Source organism: Lacerta agilis, chromosome 2 (genome assembly GCF_009819535.1).
Source record: "Lacerta agilis isolate rLacAgi1 chromosome 2, rLacAgi1.pri, whole genome shotgun sequence".
NCBI lineage: Eukaryota > Metazoa > Chordata > Lepidosauria > Squamata > Lacertidae > Lacerta > Lacerta agilis.
This window is the reverse complement of record NC_046313.1, coordinates 85454177-85470341: the sequence shown is the minus strand read 5'-3', so window position 1 is coordinate 85470341 and position 16165 is coordinate 85454177. Positions and strand designations below refer to the sequence as shown.

General features: G+C 45.2%; 1 protein-coding gene across 1 annotated transcript in view; it reads left to right on the top strand.

The window, feature by feature from the left end:
* Positions 1-16165, top strand: part of IFT122 (intraflagellar transport 122) — a 62670-nt gene that overhangs the window by 6969 nt on the left and 39536 nt on the right. The window contains 10 exon segments of the mRNA XM_033141132.1: positions 1506-1652; positions 3515-3682; positions 5189-5264; positions 5852-6043; positions 7230-7368; positions 9145-9347; positions 12806-12953; positions 14089-14199; positions 14202-14245; positions 14584-14781. Of these exon segments, the coding sequence (XP_032997023.1) occupies positions 1506-1652; positions 3515-3682; positions 5189-5264; positions 5852-6043; positions 7230-7368; positions 9145-9347; positions 12806-12953; positions 14089-14199; positions 14202-14245; positions 14584-14781 (1426 nt within the window).

The window sequence follows — 16165 nt, the reverse complement described above, 5'->3', positions numbered from 1 at the left end:
ATCTTACTAATTTCAATAACATTCTGGTCATATTATTAATCCCTTATACAACAACTGCAATATTAATAACATCTATTCGTGTTGACACCTTAAATGATTTATAAAACTACAAGTGAGGAACTCAAACTATATCCTTGTTCTTCCTATGTGTGTCAATTATTCTGTTTGTGGTGTTTCTTCCTTTCCTTGTACAATGTTATGTCTTTCTTTCCCCTGGTTTTTGCTGTTATCCATCATGCTTTGGATGGAGCTGATATCCCATTGTCATTCCAGAAATTTCTCCATCGCTCTGCCCCATGCTTCATTGTTCTGCAACTTTAACAACAGCTGCTAGTCACTCTGTCCCAATAAATAACCCTTTGTCACCATTTTTCCTCTCTTCCTGGGAAGAGTGGTCTGTCGAACTGCAAATGACTCAATAAGGAACTGTATCAGTTCCTTGGCAGTTCAGACTCCTTTCATCCTTCCAACTGAAGAAATATGAACAGTTATTCTTCCAATTAAATTAAATTTCAAGTCCTCTTAGCATTATTCAGTTCACTTTGTAAATAATAAAGGATGGGGAAGAGTCAGCTCTAAGTTTCCATCGTAAACCTTTTGCAAAATAGAGCTTCCCTCCCTTTTTCCTTTTTTTACACACACAGTTCCCTTTGATGTTACATTCCGTATTTATAATCCAATTTCTTCCATCCTCCCTTGTACAAATATTATTTGAACTAACATTGAGAGGACGGTTGCCGAATCATAGAGAATAAAACTTTAAATAGAGAAACCATAGGCTCCCCCTCACATCTTTTGCACCGAATGAAGTCTTATCTCAAGTTCAAACCTTAAAGTCCTTGCAATTGGTTTGTTCCACAGTTTGTCATCTCATCTCTTCTAGCATGTACATGTACTTTAGTCCAAATAAGCTCTAATTAACAGGATAACCTCTGCTTCTTAATGGCTGCGTTGGAAGGTTTTCGGCAGGCAAAGGGCTTTTGCACTCAGCGCCTCCCTGCCCCCCCCTCGCGTTCCATGCTGGAGCGAGAGCCAGGTACCAAGACAAACTGCGAGTGAAGCTTGCCCCCCCCCCACGGTCCCTGGAGGAAATTTGCAAGGATAATTACCCTCAGTCAACCTTGTTTTTCCTTCGCCAACGATCTCCCGCTGTCATGGAGGCTGCTTCCATTAAGGCTGAGTGGAACTGGAAGCCGACCTTTCAAAATCACCATTCAGTTAAACAGAAGTTTCCTTATGCAGCTTCTGCTCCATAAGCTTAATTAGCATGTCCTCCCCTTCTCGGCATGTAGCTGCAGTTCAGTTGGGCAAATGTATACTTTAAAGCCATATTTGTCAGTGCAGTTGAAGAGTTCAAGGAGTACTTCTTTGTGTCCTCTTGAGCATTTTATACACACCTCTTAAGTAAAGGTATAATTTCTGTAGGCCTCTTGACTCTCTCAAATGTTGAGGAGAGGGGAATTTTTTCCCCAAACTGCTCCATTATGATTCTTCCTCTTTCTCAGTTGGACTAATGATGGCCAGTACCTCGCTTTGGGGATGTACAATGGCGTGGTCAGCATAAGAAATAAAAATGGTGAAGAAAAAGTCAAAATCGAACGACCAGGTGGATCTTTATCTCCTGTGTGGTCCATTTCTTGGAATCCATCAAGGTAAATGTTCCTTTCCCTATGTTGTTTGTCTTTGATAGTGTCTGCGCACTAGTCTGTGTGTTTGACTTTTAACAGTAGTTATATAAACATAAATAAGAAATCATTTTGATGAAGCTCAGAAGACTGGTTTAATGCTTTCATTTTCTTGGCAATATCAACAAAAATTCTTAAACTTTCTCCAATTTAAAAGGAATTGCTAGTTGCTGAAGTTGCTACAATTAACTGTTCCTGAATCTTAAAAAAAACCCCACAGAAATAAAGCACATGGTAACTGATCAGCTCCCTCTTTGTCTGCTAATACAACATATGGGATGTTGGTTGGATGTTTTTCTTTGGACTAATGCATTCTTGGATTGTTGAGGCTCTAATAAAATATAAATATATTTTACATATTTAAAGGCTTTTAAATGGTGTTTGTTGCTTAAGTGCAGCCCTCTAGGTCAAAGATTCAATGTACTCAAATAATATACTGGAGATACTGGATTTTAAAGCAAATGTAAAATCCATCTCATATAAATTAAACAGCATAATAAAACTCTGACCCTCCAATTTAATCTAGCCCCCCAAAGCTACTCAGTGCTCTTAGAATGCTCCTGGAAGATCTTTAGTGCTTTGATAAATGTTTATGGTAATATTTGCATAGGTGTCCTGAGAGATAATAATCTCAGGAGCATGTGTTTGGTTAATTTTAGAGCTTGTAATACAAAGTGGGGAAGGATGCATATATTTAGATATGCATGGATTGACTGTTGCATCAAATGATATTTGTTAGCAACTGCACGTTTACCATTGTATGTACACACAAGAGGGAGCTGCAGCAAATTCTAGCTCCTTGGTATATGTACCTGTATGGTTCTTATGCTGTGCATACATCAAAAGAGTTTTATAAACAGTTTAAACCAAGGGTTCATATAAAGTTAATACCCTGTTTCCTACTGTTGCATATTTCAGTACAGTCATGCCTTAGTTTTTGAACAGCTTAGTTCTCGAACGTTTTGCTCCCGAATGCCACAAACCTGGAAGTGAGTGTTCCGGTTTGCGAACTATTTTTGGAAGCCGAACGTCTGACGGGGCTTCCACCGCTTCCGATTGGCTGCAGGAGCTTCGCTTTGGTTTTCAAACGTTTTGGAAGTAGAACGGACTTCCGGAACAGATTCTGTTCGACTTCCAAGGTATGGCTGTATTTGGAAACAGCTGTATTTTGAGAATATATATAAGAAGAACCCTACTGAAACAGAACTAAAGGCCTAGTCCTGCATCTTGCTCTCACAGTAGCCAACCAGATGCCTCTGGGAAGCTTCCAAGCAGCCCGAGTCCGACATCCCTCTCCCTGCTCATCATGCTCTCTAGCAGTGGGTGTTCAGAGGCACACCATCTCCAATACTGAAGATGTTACACAGCCATCATGACTAGTAGCCATTGATAGTCTTATCCTCCATGAATTTGTCCAATCCCCTTTTAAAGCAGTCAAAATTAGGTGGCTATTACTGCATCCTTTGGAAGTGAATTCCATACTTTAACTATGTGCTGGACAAAGAATTGCTTTCTTTAGCCTGGCCTGAATCTTCCAACATTCAATTTCATGGGGAGACATTGAAGAATGACAAACTACTGGTATTTTCTCCAACCTTATCCTTCTCTATCCCACAGAGGGAGGGTCATGTTTTCCTAAAGCCTGACAACCAATGGAGTTTGCACTGAAGAGGACTTGCTGTCCCTTTTAGTAAATCTGGGGAAGAAAAGTTTCAAAAACTACCTGGGACAAGTGTTTTAACACCAGGAGAGTTGATCTTGGGCTAATCTGTTTTGAAATTTGAGTTTTGTAGCAGTAGGTCATGTGAATGAACAATTGATATTTGCAGTCGATGGGAGAATCTCTGGAGTTCTAGAGAGAGCGAAGAGGAGGAGGAGGCAGGTCACGCCTGTTTAGAGGATATACCAGTTCTGAAGTCCATCACATGCAGTAGTCAGGGTAGTGAGGCAGAGGAAGAAGAGCATGAGGAAGATGAGAGCCCTAGGAATGCCAGCTCGTGAGTGAAAAATCAGAGATATAAGACTATACTATGAACATAGACATATATTTAAATCTTAGCTTCTTTCTATCTCTATCAGTTTATAATTATTGGTTCACAGTATATAAACAGAACAGTATTTTATTTATATATTTGTGGCATTTATATTCTGCTTTTCAGGTGGACTTCACAAAGCAGTTTACGTGAAATTGCTACAACAATAAGCATTGGGTGTTTATTTTTAAAATATGTTATAATAACATGGAAAAGACAGCCACTTAGACAAAGCTGTAATTGCTTCTCTCTGCTCCCCGTCAGGGCAATTTGTGGTGATAGAGAAGGGAGGGACCATTACTGGGAGCTGGATTATAGTGACTCACCAGACTATTCCTTTTTTCTCCACTCAAGGCAAAGTGGAACCCCCATCAGGGCAGATAGAGGCTCCTGTGAAGACTATTGGAGGATAGGGAAGGGCCCCTGCTGGAAACTGGATGATAGCAGCTCATCTGGCTATTTTGTGACCACATGAGGTTCCCTTAAAGTGACCTCACAGTGCTTGTCCATACTTCTCCCTTCCAACAAATTTCTCTATTCTTGACTCTTAAGGATAGTATCCAGCATTTCTCAGCATAAGTTCTGGCAGTCTTCAACAGAGGTTGAATGTTTTCCCGAACTCAAGTTTGGGAAAATTTCCATGTTTGTACAGTACACCTTAACTCTAGGGATCTGTAGGCCACACAGATGTTGTCTGAAGAGATTCCTGGAGTTCCAGGTAATTGTTGAAAGGAGGGACAGTTAATACAGGTCGACAGTGCTGCCCCCTGTGTTTTTTCCTGCTAATCAGAAACTGGCATTCCCCCCCCCCCCTTGAATAGATTGACTCCTACGGCTTATGGCCAAATAGCATTTATTTTAATAGATGGAATTTTAATTTATTTTAATAGAAAGGTTTGAACAGCAGTTTGCCAAGGATCATTTTGAAGGAAAACATGGCAGCCTTCTGTAGATGGTGGGATAAGAGGTATATTTAGGTTTTGGAGTTGCATTTTCTTTTGCACTTGTGTGCAGTTGTGCAAGTGAAAGGGAGCTCTACATATATAAGAATGAGGGTCAAGAGACAGTTTTAGGTAAGGTGGGGTGGAGACTCCTTTTCAGGCTGAGGAGTCACAGCCCCTCCTGCCAACCTTCCAGGTGCTGCATGCCACTTGTGAGCGCAGCATGCACCTGTCTTCATTGCTGCTCAGCAGTATCAGCTAAGCTGAGGGAGGAGGAGATAATCAGGAAGGGTTTGGACAACCCCTCCTCGAGATCTCTCTCAGAAACTACACACATCCACACAACACGGTCCTCTTTGCCTTTGCATCATCTGAGCAGTTGGGGGCAGAGGATTGGAAGGGGATTAGTAAACTCTGTTTATACAGCTGACAGCCATAGTAGAGAACACTAGGGGCTATCTGTTGCTTTGCAGTTCATCAGAACTGTTTACAACATATCATAATTGGCTTCTCCTTTTGTGCTTGGTAGAGATGAACACAATGACATCTTAGCTGTGGCAGATTGGGGACAAAGGCTTTCCTTTTATCAGCTCAGTGGCAAGCAAGTAAGTGTTATATTAATACAATGCCTTGGAAAGTACACTTTTTATTTTCTTCCTGGGAAAGAACTGAGTTGAAAGTTCCACTTATCCAGTAAGGTGTGACTTTAAAATTATAGGCCTGCTTGCTGGCCCTTTGTACAGTAAAGCATTTATATTTTTCTATATGAATCATGGCTGAGATTTGCAAGTTGCTAAGGAGATAAAAAGCATTGTCTCCTTGATCATTAGCCAGTTCAAGCTGTACTGTTTCTCAGGTACGCATTAGAGTAGCTCCACAGCTGTGTTGAGTGGTGCCACTTGTCAATGTCGCCGTGTGCTTCAGAGCCAAAGACTGCTGAACAGGAAGATCCTGACCAGGGTCCATTGACTGGTTTGAAGAAGAAAACTGGTATATGAGGTAGACTTGCCACCTGCTACCAGAGCTAAAGACCGATCGTAACCTAAAAGCATTAATTAAGGAAGGAAAAGGAAAGCCTGTGAGATCAAAACAGCGATATGTGACAGATTTAATAGGAACTTGTATTTAATTACTGCGTTACCTATGAACTTTAAAATATATATATCTGATGTCTTCTTTCATATTGTTCTAGATTGGAAAAGACAGAGTGCTGAACTTTGACCCCTGCTGTGTTAGCTATTTTTCAAAAGGAGAATACATTTTAATTGGAGGCTCCGACAAACAAGTCTCCCTCTACACGAAGGATGGTGTGCGCCTTGGCACCATAGGGGAACAGAACACGTGGGTGTGGACGTGTAAAGCGAAGCCAGATTCCAATTACGTGGTAAGAGTGAATTGGTAAAATCCCTTGCACATGTAGAACTGCAAGGGGCCCCCCCACTTTGGGGTCATGATTTTGTTTCCACTCTCCTTGGTTCCAAAACCATCAAATGTGAGGGATACCTTGGTTGACAAACACCTTAGCGGTCAGACGTTTTGGCTCCTGAATGTCACAATCCTGGAAGTGAGTGCTCCAGTTTGCAAAAGTTCTTTTGGAAGTCAAACATCCGGCGGGGCTTCCGATTGGCTGCAGGAAGTTCCTGCAGCCAATTGGAAGATGTGCTTTGGAAGCAGTGGCAGAGGAACCCTCTCCAGCAGCCAGGGCGGGACGCCGAGGGGTGGGGCGAACTGCCTGGTGATGCACGCATGACGTCCGTACGGAATGTGCCCGCGCGGCATTCCGTATGGACTGCATGTGCGGCATCCTGTATGGAGTGTGCACACGCGGCAGTCCATACGATCGCTGTGTGAGAGGCAGCCCGTACGGATGCCCATATGCACAGTGCACGGGAGCGGCAGCCCATACGGACGCCCCCCACTTCGTACGCCCCTGCTTGGACTTCTGGAACGGATTCCATTCGGCTTCCAAGGTACGACTGTACTTCAAAACAAATGGCATGAAGATGGCTTTTTACAGTTCTTAGAACAACTTGTGTCCTAGAGACCATTTCATGTGTTACAAAGAGAGGCAAATCTGAGTATACAGTCAACAGGACAACACAGCTGTTCACAGCTGGTGTTGCCGTATGACACCTGTTTTTTGGCAGACATATTTGTTGCATTCTCCTGTGGTGGTGAATGGATGGCATGTGGATTAAGGTCTCCCGCAAGTATAGTTAGCAGCCAGATAACATGTAATGATTAAGAACAGGTCTGTGCTAGGAAAATTCACTGAGCTCTGTAGCATTTTGCCATAACTTTAATAATACTAATTGAAACCTAACATGCACATTGGGGCATATAACAGATGAATAATGCATCCAATCTCTCCTGCCTTTTTCCATTTCATTTTTCCCTTAAGTGTTGAGATTTGTCTATTTGAATGGCAAAATCTGCCTCTTACTTGGTACAGTGATCTTTAAAAAAGGTCAAGTAATCTAAGAAGGTTGCCAGCTTTTCAGTCTGTTTTATGGTTCAGATACATAACCATATGGTTTTCAACTTCTGGTGATCTTTTACTTTCTCTTCAGGCAGTAGGATGCGAGGATGGAACAATTTCATTTTATCAGCTGATTTTCAGCACAGTCCATGGCCTTTATAAGGACCGCTATGCTTACAGGGACAGTATGACTGATGTTATTGTCCAGCACCTCATCACAGAGCAGAAAGGTAGTTTTTGAGGGGCATGTCTCTCAACTTGGGTGGATATATACAGCTTAATTGCTGTCTGCACATTTGACAGTACAAAGTATATTTAAATGGAAAACATTGATCTGATGTTTTATGCCATGTGTATGAAGCAATCAATGGAGGCCCTGCTTTTTTATTTGGCACCAAAAGTGGTTGAGGCAGGGCCTTCTTTGTGGTAGCTGCTCAGCTTAAATATTACTTCCCAAAAGAAGTTAGACTAATGCTATTCCTGAGATATTCACTCTGGCTTTTAATGAAGTTTCCTACTCTCTTTACTTTTAATCCTTGCTCTTAGTTCTGTTAAATTATGTGCATAATGTTTCAAATTGTCCAGTGCTGAACATTTTTGCGAGCTCTTGTTAGGGCTGAACAGCAATCTAGAAATCGTCTTGTAAATAAATAAATTTTGCCTGAAGGTGTTTTACGTAGAGCTCTCAGCTCCAGGAGACCCAGCATACCCTCTCAGTGGGTATCTTTTGGCAGCTGTCCAAGATTTGTTGCTGCAGCTGCTATTTCGGAAGCTTGCTGTTGCTGATTGGTTTTATTGCTTTAAATCTTGAATTGTGAGCTTCGCTGAGGCATAAGGATGGAAGGTGCAGGATAAAAGTGTTATTGCAAATATATATATATATATTTAGAGAACATGAAATTTAACAAGACTCTTACTTGGATGTCACCATCCTTTTGGGGTTAGTGGGCACATTTGGAATTTTGAGGAAGGGCTGTGGGCACCAGTCACAAAAAATGCAAAGCAGAAGAGGAGTCAGGACCACAAATGGGTGAAGTCAGTGCCGGATTTACGTATAAGCGAAACAAGCTATAGCTTAGGGCCCCACTCTTTTGGGGCCCCCCAAAAAAATTTAAAGAAAAAAAACCTGGATGTACATTTCCAAAATTTTGAGTTAGAGCTTAATAATTATTTCACTATTAATATACTTCTTCTTAATTGTCTTTCACTGTTAATATACTTCTTCTTAATTGTATTTCAGTTCAACGATTACTTTGATAAAATACATATTCTGTTCTGTGCAAATGGCTTTAGATACCTATTAGGTCCATAATTTACCATAACATATATTCAACACAAAAAACAGCGACAATTTGTTGTTGACAAAGGACAGCTAGACATATAAAGGGCCCCATTACCGTCAGTAGCTTAGGGCCTCATCAAACCTAAATCTGGCCCCGGGTGTGGGCACATTCCTACTCCCAAACCAGCCCATCCATTGCAACATTGGGGGAAAGATGCTTATATTAGCCACCACAGCACTTGTTCACAAAGAAAAGCTCTTGCACCCCTCCTTTGTTTGGAACTGATGAAAGGGTGGATGTCCAATCCTAGCATCTATTATGAAATGTGGGCATCTGTAAGGATGTGCATTCAAACAGGCTGATTCATTGCACCTAGAGACAGAACAGAAAAAGAAGCAGTTTTTCATTGATAGTTATTGATACCTTCTATGGTCACCATAGGATAGTTATTGATACCTTCATTGATAGTTATTGATAGTTATTGATACCTTCTATGGTCACCATAGGAATACTAGTGGGCACAGTGGTACCTACAAGTGTCACATTAGTGACACCTTTTTAAACTAGTAAAAAGAATGAGAACTAGTAATAAGTGGCTTCTAATAATTGGCACCAGATATCTGTCTTGTGTTGTATGAATCTAAATAGATGCTGTAATAGGATTTAAAGCAATTTAACTTAACCCTGCAAATCAGTTTACTATTTTTTTTTCTTTCGTTCCAGTTCGCATTAAAAACAGAGAGCTTGTCAAGAAAATTGCGATATACAAAAACAGATTAGCAATCCAGTTGCCAGAGAAAATCCAGATTTATGAACTATATTCTGATGATACTTCAGACATGCATTATCGTGTGAAGGAAAAGATAGCAAAAAAGTTTGAATGCAACTTATTGGTTGTGTGTTCTGAGCACATTATTTTATGCCAGGTAATTAATAAATATATATTTTAAAATGAACTATATACACACATATTGAAGTTTTTTTTTTCTAATAAGGGTTTATTGGGCTGAAATCATCCATAATGAGCTAGTTTATTTCAGAGATGGCTGCGAGATGAGGTGCATTTTTTTTCACCTGTTCCATCCCAAATGTTATACATACATGGCTTTCCCAAAACGTGGTACAGTGGTACCCCGCAAGACGAATGCCTCGCACAACGAAAAACTCGCAAGACGAAAGGGTTTTGCGATTTTTTGGTTGACCCGCAAGACGAATTTCTCTATGGTCGTGCTTCGCAAGACGAGGCATTCGTCTTGCGCGGTACCACTGTAAGAAGAACCCTCCCGCTTGCGCTGGCCCTCCCTGCTTGCCGCTCACTAACGATCGCCCTCCCCGCGCTCCCCGATCGAACTCCCTACACGCGGCTTCCTCCTGCTCGCCCTCCGCGCGCTGCCCCATCGCAGTCCCGACACCTGGCTTCCTCCTGCTCGCCCTCCGCGCGCTGCCCCATCGCAGTCCCGACACCTGGCTTCCTCCTGCTTGCCTTCCCCGCGCTCCCCATCGCCTTCCCCACGCCTGGATCCTCCTGTTCGCCCTCCGCGCGCTGCCCCATCGCAGTCCCGACACCTGGCTTCCTCCTGCTTGCCTTCCCCGCGCTCCCCATCGCCCTCCCCACGCCTGGATCCTCCTGCTCGCCCTCCGCGCGCTGCCCCATCGCAGTCCCGACACCTGGCTTCCTCCTGCTTGCCTTCCCCGCGCTCCCCATCGCAGTCCCGACACCTGGCTTCCTCCTGCTTGCCTTCCCCGCGCTCCCCATCGCCTTCCCCACGCCTGGATCCTCCTGCTCGCCCTCCGCGCGCTGCCCCATCGCAGTCCCGACACCTGGCTTCCTCCTGCTCGCCCTCCGCGCGCTGCCCCATCGCAGTCCCGACACCTGGCTTCCTCCTGCTTGCCTTCCCCGCGCTCCCCATCGCCTTCCCCACGCCTGGATCCTTCTGCTCGCCCTCCGCGCGCTGCCCCATCGCAGTCCCGACACCTGGCTTCCTCCTGCTTGCCTTCCCCGCGCTCCCCATCGCCTTCCCCACGCCTGGATCCTCCTGCTCGCCCTCCGCGCGCTGCCCCATCGCAGTCCCGACACCTGGCTTCCTCCTGCTCGCCCTCCGCGCGCTGCCCCATCGCAGTCCCGACACCTGGCTTCCTCCTGCTTGCCTTCCCCGCGCTCCCCATCGCCTTCCCCACGCCTGGATCCTTCTGCTCGCCCTCCGCGCGCTGCCCCATCGCAGTCCCGACACCTGGCTTCCTCCTGCTTGCCTTCCCCGCGCTCCCCATCGCCTTCCCCACGCCTGGATCCTCCCGTTCGCCCTCCGCGCGCTGCCCCATCGCAGTCCCGACACCTGGCTTCCTCCTGCTTGCCTTCCCCGCGCTCCCCATCGCCTTCCCCACGCCTGGATCCTCCTGCTCGCCCTCCGCGCGCTGCCCCATCGCAGTCCCGACACCTGGCTTCCTCCTGCTCGCCCTCCGCGCGCTGCCCCATCGCAGTCCCGACACCTGGCTTCCTCCTGCTTGCCTTCCCCGCGCTCCCCATCGCCTTCCCCACGCCTGGATCCTCCTGCTCGCCCTCCGCGCGCTGCCCCATCGCAGTCCCGACACCTGGCTTCCTCCTGCTCGCCCTCCGCGCGCTGCCCCATCGCAGTCCCGACACCTGGCTTCCTCCTGCTTGCCTTCCCCGCGCTCCCCATCGCCTTCCCCACGCCTGGATCCTTCTGCTCGCCCTCCGCGCGCTGCCCCATCGCAGTCCCGACACCTGGCTTCCTCCTGCTTGCCTTCCCCGCGCTCCCCATCGCCTTCCCCACGCCTGGATCCTCCTGCTCGCCCTCCGCGCGCTGCCCCATCGCAGTCCCGACACCTGGCTTCCTCCTGCTCGCCCTCCGCGCGCTGCCCCATCGCAGTCCCGACACCCGGCTTCCTCCTGCTTGCCTTCCCCGCGCTCCCCATCGCCTTCCCCACGCCTGGATCCTTCTGCTCGCCCTCCGCGCGCTGCCCCATCGCAGTCCCGACACCTGGCTTCCTCCTGCTTGCCTTCCCCGCGCTCCCCATCGCCTTCCCCACGCCTGGATCCTCCCGTTCGCCCTCCGCGCGCTGCCCCATCGCAGTCCCGACACCTGGCTTCCTCCTGCTTGCCTTCCCCCGCGCTCCCCATCGCCTTCCCCACGCCTGGATCCTCCTGCTCGCCCTCCGCGCGCTGCCCCATCGCAGTCCCGACACCTGGCTTCCTCCTGCTCGCCCTCCGCGCGCTGCCCCATCGCAGTCCCGACACCCGGCTTCCTCCTGCTCGCCTTCCCCGCGCTCCCCATCGCCCTCCCCACACCTGGCTTCCTCCCGCCACCGCCGCTCACTACAGTACTGTAAGTAACCGCTCTCCCCGCTCGCTTTCCCGACACCCGGCCCCGACTGGTTTTTTCCCATAGGAACGCATTAATTAAGTTTCAATGCATTCCTATGGGAAACCGTGCTTCGCAAGACGAAATTTCCGCAAGACGAAAAGACTTGTGGAACGAATTAATTTCGTCTTGCGAGGCACCACTGTATTTAGAAGAAACATCAATATTTCATTGGGGGTTAGATTCCCTCCCTTCTTTACGCATAGCAATATTATCCCTTTTATTTTATTCAGAATGTGAATAAAATGTTGCCAGTAAATCATCTGTCCTTGCTTTTGACAGAGTTGTTCTTAGAGACACTAAAATGGTTTGCTGCAGACACTCAATCTAGTAGTAAAATAATCTGTGGCTATCCTTTAAATGCTGTCTGGTCTTTTTGTCTCTCCTGAGGCTTCTGTCTTATGCAGTCTTGAATAATTTAGATTATAATATGTTGTTGTAAACATTTCTAATGAAGGATCCTTGAAGAATTGTAGATACTGTAAAACCAGCCTTGTGTTGTTGGCCAGAGTCCGGGATACAGAGGGTTCATGGAGCCCTCTGCACCAGCCCAGCCCTCACCAACAGAGCCAAGTGGGGCCATGCCGTGCCATTTCCTCGCCCGCCCAGTGAGGAGCCCGGCTAGCTGATGTGGCCCTTGGCAGGAAAATCCCCCCGACGCTGGCCGGGCAGCCATTCAACAAGGGGGACATGGTGGTGAGGCTAGCTCCGGGGCTCAGAGACCCCTGGTAGCAGGCAGGGTGGGATGGGGATCCTGAGGGGGCCCTTGGTTTGCACTCCCTCAAAATCATGTGCCTAGGACTAAGGCCCCCCCTCGCTACACCCCTGTGTAAAACTTTCCTCACCTGTTACAATGTAAGCAGTTGATTAGTTGAAAATCAGACTGATAACCTGTACCTTGAATGCCTAGCATTAAAAAGGCCTGGCATGTGTACATCACTGTTAGGCTGAGAGATATGAAAATTACTTCAATGTGAATGTAACTTGTTCTTCCCTTTTTGTAGGAGAAAAGGCTCCAGTGCCTCTCATTCAGTGGTACTAAAGAAAGGGAGTGGCTAATGGAGTCTCTCATTCGGTACATAAAAGTAATTGGTGGACCTCCAGGCCGAGAAGGACTTTTAGTGGGGCTCAAGAATGGCCAGGTGACCTTTTGTGATTAAGTTCATAGGATTTTGTGAAATTTGTACTCATTAAGGAGATGATTTAGATACTAAAGCGCCCAGTCAATAGGCTGAAATTGCATATTTGCTTCTTAGTGTCTTTGGCTGCTCTTTAAGTGACATTTTTTGGGTTGTTTTTTTTGCACGTTCTGTATTTGATGGTTACCAAGAATTACACGTTCACAGAAAGCAGCAGTTAATTAAAAGCTTCCTTTGCCACTTCTTTCCTTTAATGGAAAATGAGTTGCAAATAACTAGTTTGCAATAAGTTAGGGAAAAGTACGTACTTAAGTAAAGTGCTGTAGAGAGCAACATAGAAGAGTTGGATTTGATATCCCGCTTTTCACTACCGAAGGAGACTCAAAGCGGCTAACATTCTCCTTTCCCTTCCTCCCACACACAAACACTCTGTGAGGGAGTGGTGGCTGAGAGACTTCAGAGAAGTGTGACTAGCCCAAGGTCACCCAGCAGCTGCCTGTGGGGGAGTGGAGACGCGAACCCGGTTCCCAGATTATGAGTCTACTGCTCTTAACCACTACACCACACTGGCTCTACTTGCAGACTACTTGCAGCTTACTGTTTGGATGAAGTTACTACACTAGCTTCCTGTAAGTGGTGCTGTTGCTTTACCAGTGGGGAGAGGGGAAGAGGCAAAGTGGCAGGGATATTGGCAGGGTGCAGTTGCACTGTGCCTGATTGGCTCTGAGGTGTGTTTCCACCACATCAGCCTTCCTGCCACTTTGCAACAGTGACCCACCTGTTGGGAAACTAATGCAGTGGCTGCCCCCCACCCCACCTAGGAAGCTGTTTCTGCTTTTAGGCCTCATTATATTAAATGCCATTTCAATATGTTTGGGGAAGGAGAATCAAAAGTGTGGAGTTATGGTAATTTTTGCTTCTGATTCTTGTGACCCTAAACCTAGCCACCATCTTGCCTCATGTTTTTATTTTTATTATTTATAATCAAGGAAGTAATTTGGGCAAAAGCGAACAGTCTGCTTAAATTTGTTAGACTAATTATTCTCCTGAGTTTTTATTCTCCCGCGCATGAGACTGACAATAAAATAGTATGCTTTTAAGAAGTATTTCATTAACCCTCTGAATTTAATCACATCCAGATTCTAAAGATATTGTAGACAATCCTTTTGCAATTGTCTTGCTGAAACAATCCACAAGCTGTGCGCCTGCTGTGGATATGAGTGCCTCTCGAAACAAGCTGGCAGTGGTTGATGAAAATGACACTGTCTAGTGTATGATATTAACACCAAAGAGTTACTCTTTCAGGTAACATTTGGAACTCCATCCCTTCCCTTCCTTGTCTACTCCCTATGCCACATGATTGCAAAGAGCTAAATCAGAGAAATAGCTCTATCAGGCTGTTCCTTTGTCACCCTGTATCTTAGAGAAAAGTTTCCCAAAAGGATGAGAAAGGAGCCTTAGTGAGACTGCTTGGATAGCTATTTGGCATTGTTATCTACTAAAAAGAGGGTGGGGGATCACTGGCCACCAGATCAATAATGGCCCAGTAGGAAGTCCAAGCCTTCTTCAAGCATGATCATATACCATAAATGAAGACCATTCATTTTTTTTTTTGCATTGCATGTTGTTTCATCCTCCTCTAGGAACCCAACGCTAACAGTGTGGCTTGGAACACACAGTGTGAGGACATGCTCTGTTTCTCTGGTGGTGGATATCTCAACATCAAAGCTAGTAACTTTCCTGTCCATCAGCAGAAACTTCAGGGCTTCGTTGTGGGATACAATGGTTCCAAAATTTTCTGTCTCCATGTTTTTTCCATGACTGCTGTTGAAGTTCCCCAGGTAATCTTTAACCTTGTTCATTAATTCTTCTCGTTGCTGATGTCAGCATCATCTTAAGTGCTCCTGAAACATGTCTACTTTCTGTCCAATAAGAGTTTAAAAATATTTCTCCACCAGCTTTTTGGCCTTCCTTTCATGAATAATGTCTGTAGTTTTGTGCTTGGAGGAGAAAGGGATAGTTTTCACTGGTAGGTGAAAGTTTATTGTGTTAATCATTTGACACAACAATACAGAATAAAATCAGGTAGACAAGAAAACTCCTAATAAAATTTGGCATTACCAACTTCAATAACATATTACTGTATTCCATGGCATGCTTTCACTTTAATGCTGCTGTTTCTCCTATTACTGTAGTTATGGGTAACTTTGCTCTCTCTGTTTTTTCTTTCGCTTTGGTGAAGTTCCAGCCAAATGCCAGTTATTCTCCTACACATTCTTGCTTGTGACTTGTTCAAGTACCAGTTGTATTGTTCAAAACATTTTAGATCAACAGCAAATGTGATTTGTCCCTAAGAAAACTGTGTTCTCAATAAAACAATTGTTTGGGCATGATGGAAAGTACTAGCAATAGAGCCACTGAAGTATTTAATATAATAAGTAAAAGCTGGTGGTGTCAGTCCACCAGCAGAACAGACCTCCGCAACAGTATTTTCACTTCTCCCCATTGCAACCCTCTGTGCACCCCCAAAGTCTGCTCCAGAAGTTTGTGGGGACTGCAGGTATTGGGAAGAGAGGAAAGGAAAATCTGGTTGCGCAAATGGAAGGTTGCTTGCACAGTGTTGGATTACAGGAATAGTTTACTTAATGGCCAAGTTCAGATGTATTTATTACAATTTAATAAGTAAACCTATGCTTAAGCCTTATGAGTATATACTTCATCCTTGTGCCATGCCTTTCGTCCTCCTTGGTGCAATGCAATTAACTCAAAGTCTTCGGCTTATCATAGTTATCCATTACCTCTAGCGGGGAAACTATGGTTACCAGAATTTAAACAAGTCATGGTCTTAACTCATGGTTTGATGTTGGGTTAAGATCCTTGCTTGTTTGTATCCTGGCAACCATAGTTTCTTGATCTGAACAAAAAGGGAAATAATTAACTGAAAATTCCTGAGTTAATTGTGGCATGCTAAGAAGGAAAAGGGGTAACATGAGAACAAACTGCGCAGGCTTGAGGTACATGCACATCTCAACTTATTAAGGCAAGACACAAACCAGACCATTAAGTTTGTAGGGACTACTTTGGAAATGGCTTTCTTTGTATTGTTTAAAATTTTTAAAAATATGTTGGTGGAATTTGTGCTTGATTTTGCACTTTGTGTCCTATTCACAACAAACATTAGCAAAAAGAATGCAGAACTGGGGTTTAAATTTAGCTGTTTTGCAT